Source organism: Artemia franciscana, chromosome 18, assembly GCF_032884065.1.
Source record: "Artemia franciscana chromosome 18, ASM3288406v1, whole genome shotgun sequence".
Classification (NCBI taxonomy): Eukaryota; Metazoa; Arthropoda; class Branchiopoda; order Anostraca; family Artemiidae; genus Artemia; species Artemia franciscana.
The window spans coordinates 29,516,549-29,533,179 of NC_088880.1; the positions used below are offsets into that span (position 1 = coordinate 29,516,549).

Consider the following 16,631-nt stretch of genomic DNA (forward strand, 5'->3'; position numbering starts at 1 on the left):
ATCAACATAAAATGTACATTTCAGTAAAACAAAACCTAAGAATAGAATTAAATAAAAGCTAGAAAATTATATCAAAATTCTTGTCTTGGATCAAAACACTAAAACCGAAATGAAGTAGAAAACAAATAGACCTACGTTGCCTGGGCAACGTGAAGTGTTGCGGCAACCTTTTTCCGGCTTCGCCAACTAAAGTGTTGCGAGAGCAATGCTTTGGTTTTGTTTCTTCGCTATCGATCAGTAATCACATGATCAAAGGCTATTCATCAGCGTTGAAAAAACAACAACAAAATAGTATCGAAAGAAAGGACTAAATCGACTTTGCAGCCAGTTGAACTTTATCCTTTTCAATCGTAGACATCGTGACGGATGAAAACTCGGAACAATATCTTATATAATCTAGTTGGTATTATAAAGCTATCCCTAACTTTTCAGGATCAAAATACCATAGATGACATTCTATTAATTATTACGAAACTATCTCATTGTTTTACATTCTCGTTTGTGCTTGTTTCTTCGCTATCGGTTAAATGATGAAGTTGTCAGCCTATCGAAGTTTTTAAAGCGGTATGTTCAAACTAAAACGCAATCAGTTATCACATGACCAAAGGTTATTCCTCAGCGTTGAAAAAACAACAACTACAAAATAATATCGAAAGAAGGGACTAAATAGTCTTTGCAGCCAGTTGGACTTTATCCTTTTCAATCGTAAACATCGTGACGGATGAAAACTTGGAACAATATCTTATATAATCTAGTTGGTATTATAAAGCTATCCGTAAATTTTCAGGATTAAAATACCATAGGTGACACTAGTTATTACGAAACTACCTCATTGTTTTACGCTATCGTTTGTTCCCGTTGCGTAAACACTTAATTCCGTCAGATTTAAAAAGATCGAATACAATGTACACCAATTTGCACAAATTTCTAGCCCAAAGTGAACAGATTCTTACTTACAAGTTCCTCTCCTGTGATAGACATAAAGTTCACCGGAAACAAATAAATGGGTACACCAACTAGCAAAAGTTACAAACCCCTCATCGCTGAAGATGATTGTAGCCCAACAGCCGATTATTACTTACAAGTTCCCTACATGTCTTACCACTGGAACCAAATTGGTTTAACCATCAAATGCACCGGAAACAAATAATAGGTACACCAACTAGCAAAAGTTACTAACCCCTCATTACCGAAGGTGATAATTACCTAACAGCCGACTATTGCTTACATTTCTTCTATATGTCTTATAATTTGTATCGGCCAAGATTTCATTTCAGTGTGTACCTTACTACTGAAGTTGTTAACCCCTTGAAACTTTCAAACTGGTATACCTCATGAAGGAATTTTCGTACCAAAAAATGGATGTCATATACTTTGATCAACTCATAAAGAGCTATCGATTATCGTCGAAAAAACATTCTATCTGTCTTAGTTCAAAAGTTGATTTTTTTTTGCCGTATGTCAACTTTCTAACGTCACCACTTAGAACTGAGCAAAGGAGAAGCTCTAATTTCTGTAGCAATTAGAGAACTTTTAAAGTTTATTAGGCACATCTGATACCATTTCTCTACCGCAATCCCAAGTCCAAAAAACAGAATGATAAACTCAGCTGAAACCACGAACAGAAACGGGTAGAATCAATAGATGGCAGCACTTTCGGACCCGTGGGAAAATGCCACATTTTTGTTTCTGTAAATTTTTCTATTTATTACTCAAAAAAGATATGTTGGCTGTGGGGCCGGGTAACTGCCGCATATATTTAACACTTATAGATTTTAGTCCATCTTCAATTTGAAAGTGGTGCCTGCCGGCTTGCCTGCTAGAACGGAGCTTTCCACTCGAAAGCAGAAACATGGTTTGATGAAACAAAAGCTTGGCTGCACAACTTCAGATACTCCCCTCTGACATAGGCTACATAACTCCACTTCACTTCACACACAATAGGCTCTGGCTCGTGGACAAGCAAAACCATCCTTTTTGGCCCCAGGCAAGAGTTCTGTGGAGCTTTCCAAAATGTAATGTCATATTCATCAATCCGGCCTGAGGTCCACACTTTCCGTAAAAACCGCACAGGTTAGACCCTTACCAGTTTCCAGGAATAAACTGAGATCGGCGGCATAGAAAAAAAAAAAAAAAAAAAAAACGCGACAAAACCAAAGTGTTGCTCTCGCAAGACAAAAATCAGCAAAAACTGCATAAAGAGAACAAAGCTTTAATCTTTAAATGCCGACTTTTAAATGCCGTCTAGAGCCCTAACTCTCCAAGCAGCTTCGGTAGGCAACAATTGAATGATCTTTACAAAAATGTGCGAAAAAATTTCAAATCAATTCAATGGATGGCATTTATTATCATAATTTTTTTTAGTAATTTCTAGCAAAATTTTTTGGGAAAAAATCGGATGAAGAGCATGAAACCTAATGAGTTTTCTTTCTCTTATTTTTCAAATGCTAAGGATACAGAAAAAAATACAGCAAATCATTGAAATGGATGATTAGAACCATTAGTACCGGGAATTCAACCCTCCCAACTCCCCACCCCCTACTACTCTATTGCTTTGTTGAGTTTTTTTATCATTAATCATAGTGATGGTTTAAGACTGAAAGCAAATTTTTAGAGTTTCTAGGAAGAGCATGCCTTTAAATTGACATAGAAATAAATTGATACATAGAATAGAACATTAATATTATAAAGAAAATATTTATAATAATAGAAACAGAAATATATAATTGAAATCCCAATTGTCAAAAACCCAGTGCAAGAGACTTAGAGTTCGGCACTTTCAACAATAAAGGAAAATTATTTTTCCTTGATTAGTTTCTTTTATTTGTTAATTTATGAGCTTACGCTCTGGATTAATTTATCGGGTTTCACAGCACCCATTTTGTATTTTGATTTGTTCCTGCATCTTCTCCTTGATGTTAATCCTGTAACTAATACACTTAGGGAAGCTTTGATCAATACAAAAAACTAAATCAATTCTAAATATAGTACTAAATATGACAAAATCAACAACTGTCATGATAACATTATTGTAATATCAATTAGGCTTGCTTATACTGGCAAAATCAACAACTGTTATGATAACATTATGGTAATATCAATTACCAATAATCAATTACCATAATCAAAATTAGGCTTGCTTAAACTGGCCATCAAATGGCCGAGCATGGAAGAGATTTAAAACCTATACCATACATATTACAGATACAGTTTACATTTCTGGATCTGTATACAAGATAACAATAGACTACAAACCATTTTCAAAATGTTGGATGATAGTTTAGATTGAAATTTTATGTTTTCCAGTCTTCAAGCTTGTAGACTGTCCGTTAAAGTACGTTTGAATTTCTACTGCATTCTTCCAAGGAGTTGAAAATTTGATATTTCATTTGAACAAACAAATGTACAAAAAAAAAACATACCGCCGTCTACATTAATTCTTGGCTCCAATTTCAGAGGGTGGCAATCAGGTTCAGGCTTAGCAGATGCGTCTGTAGAAAAACTCTTCTCTTGCAAAACATCTTCTTTCGGTAACAAAAAAGGATCTGTACTTCCAAACAGATTTCCATCTTCATTTGGTAGTGCATCTTCAAGATCTAAAGATATTTTAAAGCTAATTTACTAAGAGATTTTAGAACAATGATTTAGTGATGCGTAAAAAAGTTAAAAAGAAAATTTTTCATTTCTAAAAGAAAACTTTCCAAAAAAGTTATGAAAAAAATTAGTCTATAAGCTGTGGGTGACAGAAAGAAGATACCTAGAATTTTGAACATTATTAATATACTGTGCAGCGATTTAAAGCTGCTTTTTTTGAGCCAGTTTCTTTGGTTAAAGCAGAAATCTTACAATTTTTCGTTTTACCGCCATCTCCTGCAAATAAAAATAGGCTCCAATAGATATCACTGTTTTAACTAAGAGAAACATGAACCAAATGGAGTTTTAATTCAATAAAGACGGATCAAGGCAACTTTTTATTGTAACAAATGATACCGGCTGTAACAGAGATATGCTTTGATACCTTTACAGAAAGTAAATTTAAAACTGTACACAATCCTCTGTTCCCAGTCTCAACTTTCAAAGAACCTTGATTATGGAGCTAAAAACCAAATCTTCTTCGCACGCAAGTAAAACCACATCTTTTCAGAATAATTCTATTCTTCAAATGGCTCACTGTGATGAGCTTGAAGAAAAAACTACCGAATTTTGAAGTTGAAGATAGACAGTTAAATGTAATTATCCATGGTTTACCGTCCGAACGTCCTGGTCAAAACACCAATTCTAATTTTGAAAACCTTTTTGAAAAAGAATTAGGCCTAGATGCTGATAGTGTTCATGAGACGAAATGATACGGTCTTCCTGATAAACCAGTAAATGGAGTTACCGTAGGTAAAAGGCCCAAAGCAAGACCTGTCCTCATCTCATTACGTAATAAACTTGAGATCCAGCACGTCTTTAAATTTGTTTCGAACATTGAAGGATCCGGAATATGTATTACAACAGACCTACCACCAGTGCTAAACAACCTTCGCGGCAGTCTCCTGATTAAAGGAAAAGATTTAGGTGAAAGAAATGATGTGTTAACGACCCGTGTTAAAAAAAAGGGACTAATTTCAACTGGGAGAAATATGAACAGTGTTTAAATATTCTTCTTCAATTATGTTGTACGTTGTTTATATAACTGTTCAAATCAGTTTGATATCAGAATAAGGTGCACTGTAAAATGATCGGTCTATAAAAGGAATTCCGAGAGCTTTTTTTCTTCCAATGTTTTTTATTTTATTTAATTTTTGTAGGCCTAAGCTTGCTATTCACAAGGTTTCTGTTTTGTTCTTGCTGTGTGTATTTGCTAGGTTGCGATTGAATTGGTCCAAGAAAATCACAATGTATGTATCTTCGAAATGTACAATTGTGTCATCCGTGCCGGTTTATGTTGAGTGCATATCACTCCAACCTAATTGTAAGCACGTTATGTTCGAGAAATCAGGTAAAAAAGATTATTTTACTTTTAATGAGTATTAGTGGACCATTGGCGGGGAGGCTGAGGGATTTAAAAAATAATCAGCCTAATCTGAAGGATTTTTACCAGCGTAAAACTCAATTAATAGAAGTGTATGAGGAATACTTATCTACCTTCCCATTTAGTCAATAGCATATTCATTTGTAGGCAAGTGGGCTATAATTTATGGTAGGGCTCAGAGGACGGCTTTCAGTGTGTCAATTTTTTTTTGAAAACCGTAAGTTCCATCACGTAGAATTCCTACAACAACAGCAGAGTAACTGCAACGTTATTAGGTAATATTTTACTTCAGTTAATCTTTTACAAATACAAGTTCTTCTAAATGATGAGAGTGACCACTGTATTGTAGTGTCTGATCTATGATCAAATTGTCGTCCTAAAAACGTTATGAGTATTAGAATGAGGAATTTTAGCTAAGATAAATTTATTAATCTCAAAAATTCTTCGTCAGGAATGAACTGGAATTATATTTTAGAATCTTAATGCCGCGAAGAGTCTACAGTGATGTTCCTCGAAAAACAAATTTATAAATGCTTTAAACAAAGCATGTCCGTTCGCATCTCGTAAGTGTAAAAATATATCATGCCTACTAGGCCTTGGATTTCGCCAGGTATTTTGAGATTAATACAGGTAAAAAATTCATTATAAAGAAAATATGTTTCAGAACCAAATCCGAAGAATAAATAAATTAATTATAAAAACACATCATCAAAATTTATTCGTAATGCAAAAAAGCTGTATTTTGAGGCTCAGTTTTTGCAATCACAAGGTAGCCAAAAAAATACACAGTTAAATTAATTCGCTAATCGGGAAAAATGAGAAGTATATTCACAGCTGAGTGAGATGATAATGAAAATGAAATTTCCGATGTCTTAAACCATCATTTTGTTTTTATCGGTAAAAAACAGTAAATTTACCACCACCTTTGTCAGATTATGATTCCCACCGTAAGTACCAGCCAACACCTTTAGAAAAATCAATTTTCCTGTCTTCAGTCACTGATTCCGAGGTGATGAACATCATTACGCTTAAAAAAACGTGGCAACTCTGAAGCGTTATACGGTTCTTTTTCTAACCTTGTGAAAATCTTTATGCCTGGTATTAAGACTGCATTTACACATACAAAAAATCTAATATTTCAGTAATTGCTCTACATAAAGGGGATGATCGTAATAATCCGTCTAACTACTACCTAATTTTAATTCTGTTTGCGTTTTCTAAAATTGTAAAAAGAGCGTTATATAATCGGATAATTAAATTTTGGAAATTATAATTGTTTTCAAAGTTTCAATTTAGCTTTTGAACAGGATATGAGACTGATCATCCTAGGATCGTTATTAGCCAGTTTGTGAGTCCCTCATTACTAACCAGATTCCTGGACATTCAAAAAGCGTTCAACTCAATTTTTGATGTGATTTTATTTTCCAAGCTTAATCATTCACGGGTTCGTGGGAAAACATTGGATATAGTAAAATCATATCTTTCAGAGAGAATACAAGATACTGTAATCAATAATTCTGCTTCTTCTGTCCTTCCACTATCGTCATTGGTTGGTGTCCCTCAGGGTTCAATTACGGGCCCTCTTTTCTTTCTTCTTTATATTAACAATATGTGTTTTGCTACAGCTTCATCTTCCCTAGATACACTATTTGCTGATGATACAGCTGCTTCTGGGTGCGGTAAATCTTTAAATGAGCTTCCAATAGATAATTTCCCATGCAAACAGTCGTATTTTGAATTGGATTGATGATAGTAAATTTGTGCTTAATAAGAAAATACTAAACTTATTATTTATGGTAGAGTTCGGTGCAGGTTTCCAAAACTAACAAATATTTGCGTTAAGCTTGAAGATTATTTATCGTCCATTGAAAGAGTGAGAGGTATTCGTTATCTAGGTGTGGTTCTCAACGAAAATCTTTAATAGAAGGATTATATCAATGTTGTTCGTGCGAAAGCATCACATGCGTTGGTATTGTGGAACAGTTGAACCTTACTCTGCACTTAAGTCACTCTATTTTACTTTAGTAAAATCTCGTTTTGATTATTCATGATTGGTTATTTAAATACGTTAAACTCTATTTTATTAAACAAACACAACTTAGAAGCAATAGAGAAATTTTCTCAAGACAGTGGAATTCAATTCAGTAAACATTTCGGCCCTATGGCCAAGGGCCGTCTTCAGTACAACACCAAAACAAAATATATTTGATTATATAAACTTAAGCTGGTTGGGTGCATCAATATATACAAAATATACTGAGAAGGTTGCATCATTTATATAGAAGTTGAAGAGACTTGGTCCAAGAATGGTCCCTTGGGGAACACTGCTCAAAAAAGTTGTAGACGAGTAGAAATGAGGGACACCCTGAGAGTTATGAACTCTTACAACCGGTGTTCTTTCTAAAATTCTGTGTACACTATCCCTACACTATCCCCAAGTCATAGACTCGTACAACGTGTGTTCTTCCTGAAAGGGAGCTCTATGTACACTGGATGACAATATCATCAAAAGCTGCTGCTTTTTGTTTGGTGATGAAAAATTTACGGCAAACCAAGTCAAAATGCTTTTGAGAGATCTAGGAGCACCATGTCGACAGGAAAATCTTTATCCAACAGTGATGTGACATACTTATATGTCTGTATTAGGTAAGTATCAATGGATCTTAAAGATCTGAAGCCATTTTGAGCGGAAGTGAGCATGTTGTTAGACTCAAAATGCTGAATTAGAGCTCTGTTGACGAATCTCTTGAGCACCTTTACAGCTGCAAAGGTGATGCTGATGGAACGGTAATTTTCTGCAAGATCCTTGTTTTTTGTGGATTGGTGTAATACAAGATACTTTCAATCTGACGATAGTTCTCTATTTTGTAGGGACAACTGGAAGTCTACACAGACAAGAACTGAGAACATTTCATACTCTTTGAGAAACCTTGGGTGTATTCAATCTGATCCTTTGGATTTGTAAACATCAGATTTATCAAGGCTAGTTAAGACCATTTCTTCAGTAAGTTGGACAAAATAATTGAACAAAATTGGGTGGTGAAAGCAGACGCAAACTCGGTATTCAAAACATTAGCCTTATCTACTGGCGATGAGTGGGGTATGCCATTATGTTTGAAGGCAGGAATGGTGTGACAGTTAGGATTTTTAGCAGAAACATGTCTTCAGAAGGATTTGGGTTTCGCCTTGATATTGATGGCAAGCTTCTCCTCATGTTCAGTTCCCTAACTGCATCAGAGACGAGGCTCAGAGCGTTTGTATACCTCTGCCAATTTTCCTATGTTTTCTTCCTACTGTAGATTTTCAAGGCTCTGGTTTTCCAGAGGGGAGGAATGATCTGTTTTCGGTAGATGACATGAAGTGCTCCTTCTCAGTTGACAGGCGGGCTTCCTGAACATTTGTCCATAATGTGTTAATATCGGCAATGATTAGTTCTGACCAATTTACTGAGGCTAGCTCCTTCTGTATTGCTTGAAAGACAATAAAAATTTGAGGACGAAGATTGGGTTACTATTCAAGGATAACATAGAAAGAATGACTGAGTGGTTTCTGCTGCCAATTGGAAGAAGAAATTCATTTCTTATGAGGGAATCTGGATTGCTCAAAATCACAAGATCCAACAACAATTAGGGATTCTGGTCGCCACAATGCCTTGTTGGCTTGTCAATCATTTGATGAACGATGTTATCAAATAGACAAGACACAAATGGTAAATCTCCATTACTAGATGCTGCCTGAATAAGACCATCAGCCCAATCAATTAAGGGAAAGTTGAAATCGCCAATAATTATCAAACCAGATAAAACCTTTGGTGATACTAAAGGTGCCATTTCATCAATGATTGTTTTAAGAGATATTCCACAACCATCGAGACTGGGTGCACTAGGGTTTCTATAGACACACCCAATATGGATTTTGTTTTTCTTGAAGAGTAATATCAAACCATAAGCTTTACACCCAGGGTACATTGAAAATTAGACGGTTAACAAGGCTAATCTGGAAACATTCTGTGACGTGGACAACAAGTCCTCGTTTGAAGCTTGGCACGCGTTTAGCAGCAGTTTAAGCGTTGAAATCTAGATATCTGCAATAAACTTTGGTAGCAGGAATTGTGGTAAATTTTGGCGAAAATTCCACTAGGCCAGCAATATCTGCTTCTTGTTTTAAGTGCAGTTGGGTGTCCAGAAGCTTGTTTGTAATAAAATCAACGTTGCTAGAGACGACACACAGGGTATTATTGTTCCAAGACTTTCGTGACCTGTTGCCCAACAGAAGAAGTCCTGTAGCTGTAACTGCATTTAATACAAGTAGCAAAGAGGTAAGTTCAGAAATTGCACAAACGAAGCTTGAGCTCCTCCAACTATCATATGACAAGAATATTCCACTAAGTTCATTTTTAGTAGATGATACACTAGGGATTAACGTTTAAAGTTCTACAAAACGAATATGATAATTGTAAGAAATCAGGACTATTTACAGGAGGTGAGGGACAAATGTCTCCATTGTCAATGGAGACATTTATTGCTGGAACAGCTAGATGTCCAACCCGTATTGCTGCTACCGACCGATTTTAATATTACCGATTTTAATATTAAAATAAATGACAATGATAAAAAGTTCCCTTTCCTATATTGGACTGTCAAATTTCTTAAGAATCCCCCTGAACCACGGTTTATTGCTGGAGCAGCTAAATGTCCAACCCGCATTGCTGCTACTGACCTCTCTTTAATTTTAAAGGAGATTATAAATAAACTTAAAACCTATTGTTCTGGTATTACAAAACTTTCGAATTTTAATCCATACTGGAGTGTTAATAATTCACTGCAGATGATAGACTCTTTGAAAATGGTTTCAGCTAAAAGAATTGAGTCTTTCGATTTTGCGACAATGTATACTAATTTATCACTTAATGTAGTGCTAGAAAATTTAAAAAGGTTATCAAGAAATCTTTCCTGTTATCTAGTAAGAGGTTCTTAAAAATAGACACTTATAATAAAAAAGCTATATGGACAAACTGCTTTAAGACTACAGTTAGCTCGAGATGTTACAGCTTAGATATGATTTTTGATTTATTAGAATTTGTTTTGTAGAATACTTATATAAGATTTAATGGTAATTTGTACAAGCGAATCGTGGGAATTCCCATGGGGGGAATGCCAGCCCATTTATAGCTGACTTGTTTTAAAGTCAACTCGAATATAAATATATGATGGACAAGAATAAACCAAATAATTTAAAACATGTTTTATCAAATAATAAAAGATATTTGGATGATATTTTGGTTTTAAATTGTAAGAAATTTATTGATATTTCTAAAAACATATATCCATCAGAGCTTACTCTTGAACCTAGTCATGGCAGTGGTCTAGAAGATCATTTCTTAGATTTGAATATTAATATTTCTGATAATAACAAAATAGGTTTTAAAATGTATAATAAAACGGATGATTTCGATTTTGAAGTGATTATTTTCCCGTTCCCTAAAAGTAACATACACTCAAATATCACATATTCAGCGTTTTACCCACAGTTACTTAGATATGCAAGGATTTGTAGTAATTATATTGATTTTAAAAATAGATGTAAAATTTTAGGCCAAAAATCGATTTTAAGAGGTTTTTCTGCAAATAAATTAACTTGGCAAAATTAACTTGGGTCTGGATACCCCTTCTTAGAAAGTTTCTGACAATGCATGGTAAAATTAGATGAATGCCTTACTTTTAAAATTTGTGATTTTTTTTTCTCGTTTAAAGCCAATACATTTTTTAGGGAACAAGGGATAATCTTTGAACCTCCTTTTAAAATTTGCTACATGGGAGAAGACAATATTATTTTAATCAATAATTTTTTCATTAATTTGAGGGCAATAGCTTGTGAAGTTACGCATAGGCAACAAAAAGGCATGATAAATAAAACATTGGTCTGAAAAAGTTTCCTGGAGTTTTTATTTTGATTAACATCAGACAGGTTTTACAGTTTGTTTGTTCTATTTGACAAGTAGAAGTAGCAAAAAATAAGTAGTTCAATTATTGTTTTAGCTTTTGAGCCACATAGTACAAAATAAGAAAAGTAGCATGTTAACCAACAAGTTGGTGGAATCCCCATAACACCAATTACCTTGCTTAATGGCAGTGACACCAAAGAGGTTAGCTGTTTCCATGTTTCATCAACTGAGTTACACAATCAGCTCCCCTTCACAAATTTGAATAATACATCTTCAAAACAGAGGAAGGAGCTCAAAATCTAGAAAATAGATGTAAAATACAAGAAAGAAGAATATAGATCAGACACACACCAACATTAAAGACGAATTTGTTATCATTTCTAAATTTATATTTACCAACTAAAACAAAGATAGTTGTGTGGTAAATATACTCCATTTACAATCCATTGTAAATCTTCCGTTCCAATAAAAATTTACAGCTTTCAAATGAAGAAGTTTAAGGAAGTCTATTATCTCTAATAGATCTCACATTTCTCTGTAGTACTTACTGCTTGCAACGCTTTAATTTTTAAAACACTTCATTTGCTCATCTGTTCCAGTTTGACCAATGTGTTCTTAATTCAAGTTGCTGAATTTACATAAGCTTTGGCCCCCTAGAGGAAAATTTGCCTAAGCCCCTAAGCCTGGAGACTCATAATTGGCATTTGTAAATAGATGCTGGTGGGGGAAAGGGCCAGCCCCTTCCCTATGGAAAGGGCAAGACTATAAAAATATTTCACTCTTATGGGACTGGCTAGTTACCCAGTTAGCCAACTGAGCAAAATGTGAGAACAAAATCAGGCTTTTTTTAAATTAGATAATGATAACGACAATACCAATGCAACTATATAGAAAAGTTGGTAAAGAAACCCAACAAAACCAAGAATCTTCATTAACTTCACATGAAATACATCTAAAATGTATTTTGCATGTAAATACATTTCTGCATCCTGCTGCTATGCTCTAATAAACTCTTATTCATTTTATATTTTCTTTTCATCCCTTAATTCTAAATGATAATTATGGTTCTTACCCTCCAAAATCCCACAATAAAAACCCTATATAATTATAATTTTTATTTCAAAGATAAAAAATTTCTTGATAGTTTATGGTGATATCATATGATACAAATTTCAAGGGCCAAAATCCACCCCATGACAACATTAATTAATAAAGGGTACAGCGTGTACCAATTTTAGAGACCTACTAACGAGGAACTATCTACATTTATTGTAGGTGTAATACATGTCATCTGAAAGACAAGGCTGAGACAGATATACAAACTTCCTGTTCTGAATGAAAGAACATGATACCTAAAATTAAAATAAAATATTTTTGTCCAAATTTAGGTAGGCTAGGTAGTCTATAGACTACCCATGGCATGTATAAATTTCATACAGTCCATAAATAAGAACCAGGTAGAGATAGTAGGCTGGTACAACCTTCCCATGTTATGCTTCACATTGTTTTGCCAACCACTTGTATTTTGTACCTTAGTATAAGCACTATGTACTACAAAAAAATTACTTACATATAAGTATCAAGTATTCCTCCGAAATTCCACTTAAGTAGTAAGTATTTTAGTACTTAAGTATTTCCACAGTACTTCAGTATTAAAGTACAGTGGTTTTACTTACCTTAAATTGCATCTTCCAGCAGGTATTTACTTATAGTCCATAAGTGATCAATGCAGTATCTACTTGATTTTCCAGTAAATACTGACAAAGACTGAAAAAGCCAGATGATCAGTAAAAAAATACCAGTTTAGTTATCTGACAGGGTCAACTAATAGAAAATGTCAATGATGGTATTTAGTACTTGTGTTCTTAAGTATTTCCATGGTACTTCAGTACTAAGTATTGATGTACAGAGGTTTTACTTATCTTAAATTGCATCTTCCAACAAATACCTTATAATCTATCAGTCACCATTGTAGTATCTATTTGATTTTTCAGTGAATAATAACCAAGACCAAGAAGCCAAATGAACAGTAAAAAATACCAGTTTTAGGTATCTGACAGGGTCAACTTACAGAAAGCTTAATCATGATATTCGTTAGAAGAATTTCTATGGCTATGCTACCATATAGTCTATAATCATGCATTGTGCTAGTTGTCAGAAGTATAATACTTGTCCTAAGATGTCTGATTCTGAGTCCTTTCAAGAAAGGTACCTGTCAAAGACGATAAAAACTGTTCTACTTTCATAACCAGACACAGCGAGTCTTAGATAATGAAAATGTGATTGATTTAAAATATCTGAATGCTAGATAGTGAAAACAGTATCAAACATACCATTCATCACTTATTACACAACACAACAATTTAACGCAAATCTACCTGGTTGAAAGCAAACAAGATTTCCTCCTTTCTCATTGGCTTAATTGCTCCTTGAGGGGTGTGCCAGAATATCTAAAGACTGTTGACTTAAGCTATGTGGCCAACTTAAACCAATGAGAAATATGGAAATCTTGGATATTAAAAATTATTGCCAAAAATCATATCTTATAACTAAAAACTTAAGAATCTTTGGGATTATTTATCAGTATAAGATCTACAAAACAAAACAAAAATCAAAGCTGTATGATTAGTACAACTCTTATAAATGGTAAAAGAAGCATATCTGAAATGGCCAATTTAAAAATATAAGAGCTAAGAGCTCATATGGCACTTGTGATGAGGCAAGAAGAGCTAAGAGCCAAGAGCTCATATGGTATGAGCTCTAACAAAATCCTAAGAATCAATAGGTTGATTTAAAAGGAAAATCAGAGAAAATCAGAGTTCTTTGTTCTTGCAGTTGTTTTCTCCATTGTTGCCTATATGTTTTACCTTTCAATCCACCCTCTCTTACTTCAGCCTGCTTGTATGGATATTGTGTTCATTTGTAAAGTTATTGTACACATTTGTCATGTGTAGTATATAGTATGTTCTCCTTTCTTTTGAATTCTTCTATTCTTAATTCAGTTATATTTGATCAACCAAGTAGTGCTGGTAGACAAGAGGCACACATTTTTGACCCTCTCCTTGAATCTATGGTTAGTTCTAACTGCAATTATCACACCACCATTGATTATTATGATAACATTATGCCCTCACTCTCTTTAAATAGTTGCTTTAACATATTTTGTTTGAATGTGCATGGAATAAGAGATAAGTGGGACAGTCTTAAATCGTATTTGTATTCTAACAATTCTTGCCCTTTTGATGTCATAGGCTTGACAGAAATATGGTTATCTGATAGTGATAATTTTACAGCTTATAATACAGATGGTTATACTGCTATTCATGTCCCTAGAATGGTAACAAAGTGTTCTGGGGGTATTTCTTTATTTATAAAATCTAATATTGAATTTTGTAGAAGATCCGACCTTGAATCCTTGTTTACATCAGTGGTGTCTAATAGTAGGACAATGTTTTCTCTTGTCATTGATCTGAAAAGCCAGTTTGCATGTGATACTGTTTGTTTGTTTTATAAGCCCCCTCCTTTTCCAACACATCTGTTCTGTGATTTGCTTTATCAGCTTTCTGGTGTGGGGACTTTCTCTAAAAACCGAATTTGTATTTTGGGAGACTTTAATTGCAATATGTTAAATGTTAGATCAAATGATGAATGTGACCATCTTTTTGATGTATTTTCTTCTTCACGGCTACTTCCTTCAATTTTTTTTTCCTTCTCGCGTTGACCCTTCAAGAAATTCTGCCACTTTAATAGATAATATTTTCACTTCTCATTCTCCTAATTTGGAGTTTTCTTCTGGTCTTGTTTTTACTGATCTTTCTGATCACTTTCCTATTTATCGATCACTATCTGTGCCTAAAACAGAGATTACTGTGGATGAGAAAGGCAAGTCTTCTTTTAGAACTTTTACAGATAAAGAAATTTCTAATTTAATACATGGTCTTCATGGTCTAAGCATTTTCCTCTTAGAAATAAGACAAGGAATTTTACACTCAAATGCCCATGGATGTCTAGAGGTCTGATCAATGCAACCCATATGAAGGCGTCTTTGTTCAAGGCCGCATGTAAAAGTAAGACACAGGATGATCTTTTGAAGTATAAACATTACAACATTGTGCTCACTTCTTCAGTTCGTTTAGCAAAAAAGCTGTATTTTTCGCGTCAAATTAATGAGTGTAAGGGGAATTCGCGCAAGGTTTGGACAGTAATTAATGAAGCTCTCTCTCGCAAGAAACTCAAACATTCTTCCCCATGTCTTTATAGAAAAGCAGCTTTTGTGCAGCTCCCTGACACGCCTACCAATTTTCATCATCCTAGCACGTCCAGAAGCACCAAACTCGCCAAATCACTGAACCCCTCTCCCCAACTCCCCCAAAGAGAGCGAATCCAGAATGGTGACGTCAATCACTTATCAAGGACATTTGCTTATTCTATCCACCAAGCTTCATCCCAATTCCTCCACTCCAAGTGTTTTCCAAGATTTCCTCCTCCAACTCCCCCCCAATGTCAAAAGATCTGGTCGGGATTTGAAATAAGAGCTCTGAGACATGAAATCCTTCTAAATATCAAATTTCATTAAGATCCAATGACCAATTTATAAGATAAAAATAACCCAATTTTCACGTTTTCCAAGAATTCTGGTTTCCCCCTCAAACTCCCCCCAATGTCACAGGATCTGGTCGGAATTTAAAATTAGAGCTTTAAAGTACAAGATCCTTCTAAATATCAAATTTCATTAAGATCTGGTCACCCTTTTGTAAGTTACAAATACATCAATTTTCAAAATTGAGATTTAAAATAAGAGATCTGAGTTACAAGGTCCTTCTAAATATGAAGTTTCATGAAGATCCAATCTCTCCTTCGTAAGTTAAAAATACGTCATTTTTTCTAGTTTTTCAGAATTACCCCCCCCCCCAATAGAGGGGATCCGTTCTAGTTACGTAAATCATGTATCTAAGACTTCTGCTTATTTTTCCCACCAAGTTTCATCCCGATCCCTCCAATCTAAGTGTTTTCCATGATTTTAGGTTCCCCCACCCCAACCTCCCCCCAATGTCACCAGATCCGGTCGGGATTGAAAATAAGAGCTTTGAGACATGATATCCTTCTAAATATCAAATTTCATTGAGATCTGATCACCCATTTGTAAGTTAAAAATACCTCATTTTTTCAAATTTTTCATAATTAACCCCCTCCCCTAACTACCCCAAAGAGAGCAGATCCGTTCCGGTTATGTCAATCATCTATCTAGGACTTGTGCTATATATATATATATATATATATATATATATATATATATATATATATATATATATATATATATATATATATATATATATATATATGTTAAATATGTATATAAATTTAATAAATTTATATGTATATAAACTTAAAACCTATTGTTCTGGTATTAAAAAGTTTTCGAATTTTAATCCATATTGGAGTGTTAACAATTCACTGCAGGTGATAGAGTCTTTAACAATGGTTTCGGCTAAAAGAATTGAGTCTTTCGATTTTGCGACAATATATACTAATTTATCACTTAATGTAGTGTTAGATAACTTAAAAACTGTTATCAAGAAATCTTTCCTCTTATCTAGTAAAAGGTTCTAAAAAATAGACACTTATAATAAAAAAGCTATATGGACAAATTGCTTTAATACCACAGTTAAC

The 16,631-nt window shown here is 34.2% G+C and overlaps 1 protein-coding gene across 4 annotated transcripts in view; it reads right to left on the reverse strand.

The window, feature by feature from the left end:
- Window positions 1-16,631, reverse strand: part of LOC136038849 (zinc finger protein OZF-like) — a 135,525-nt gene that overhangs the window by 109,397 nt on the left and 9,497 nt on the right. For 3 of the 4 annotated variants that reach the window (XR_010620327.1, XM_065722292.1, XM_065722291.1), the window contains exons 2-3: window positions 11,135-11,260; window positions 3,423-3,596 (exon numbers count right to left, since the gene is read on the reverse strand). Coding sequence is in view for 2 of the 4 variants with exons in the window: in XM_065722292.1 (XP_065578364.1) it covers window positions 3,423-3,596; window positions 11,135-11,177 (217 nt within the window). In the remaining 2 variants the exon portion in view is untranslated. Of the gene's footprint in view, window positions 1-3,422; window positions 3,597-11,134; window positions 11,261-16,631 lie in introns of those variants that run through there. The other variant, XM_065722293.1, reaches the window with a different exon arrangement.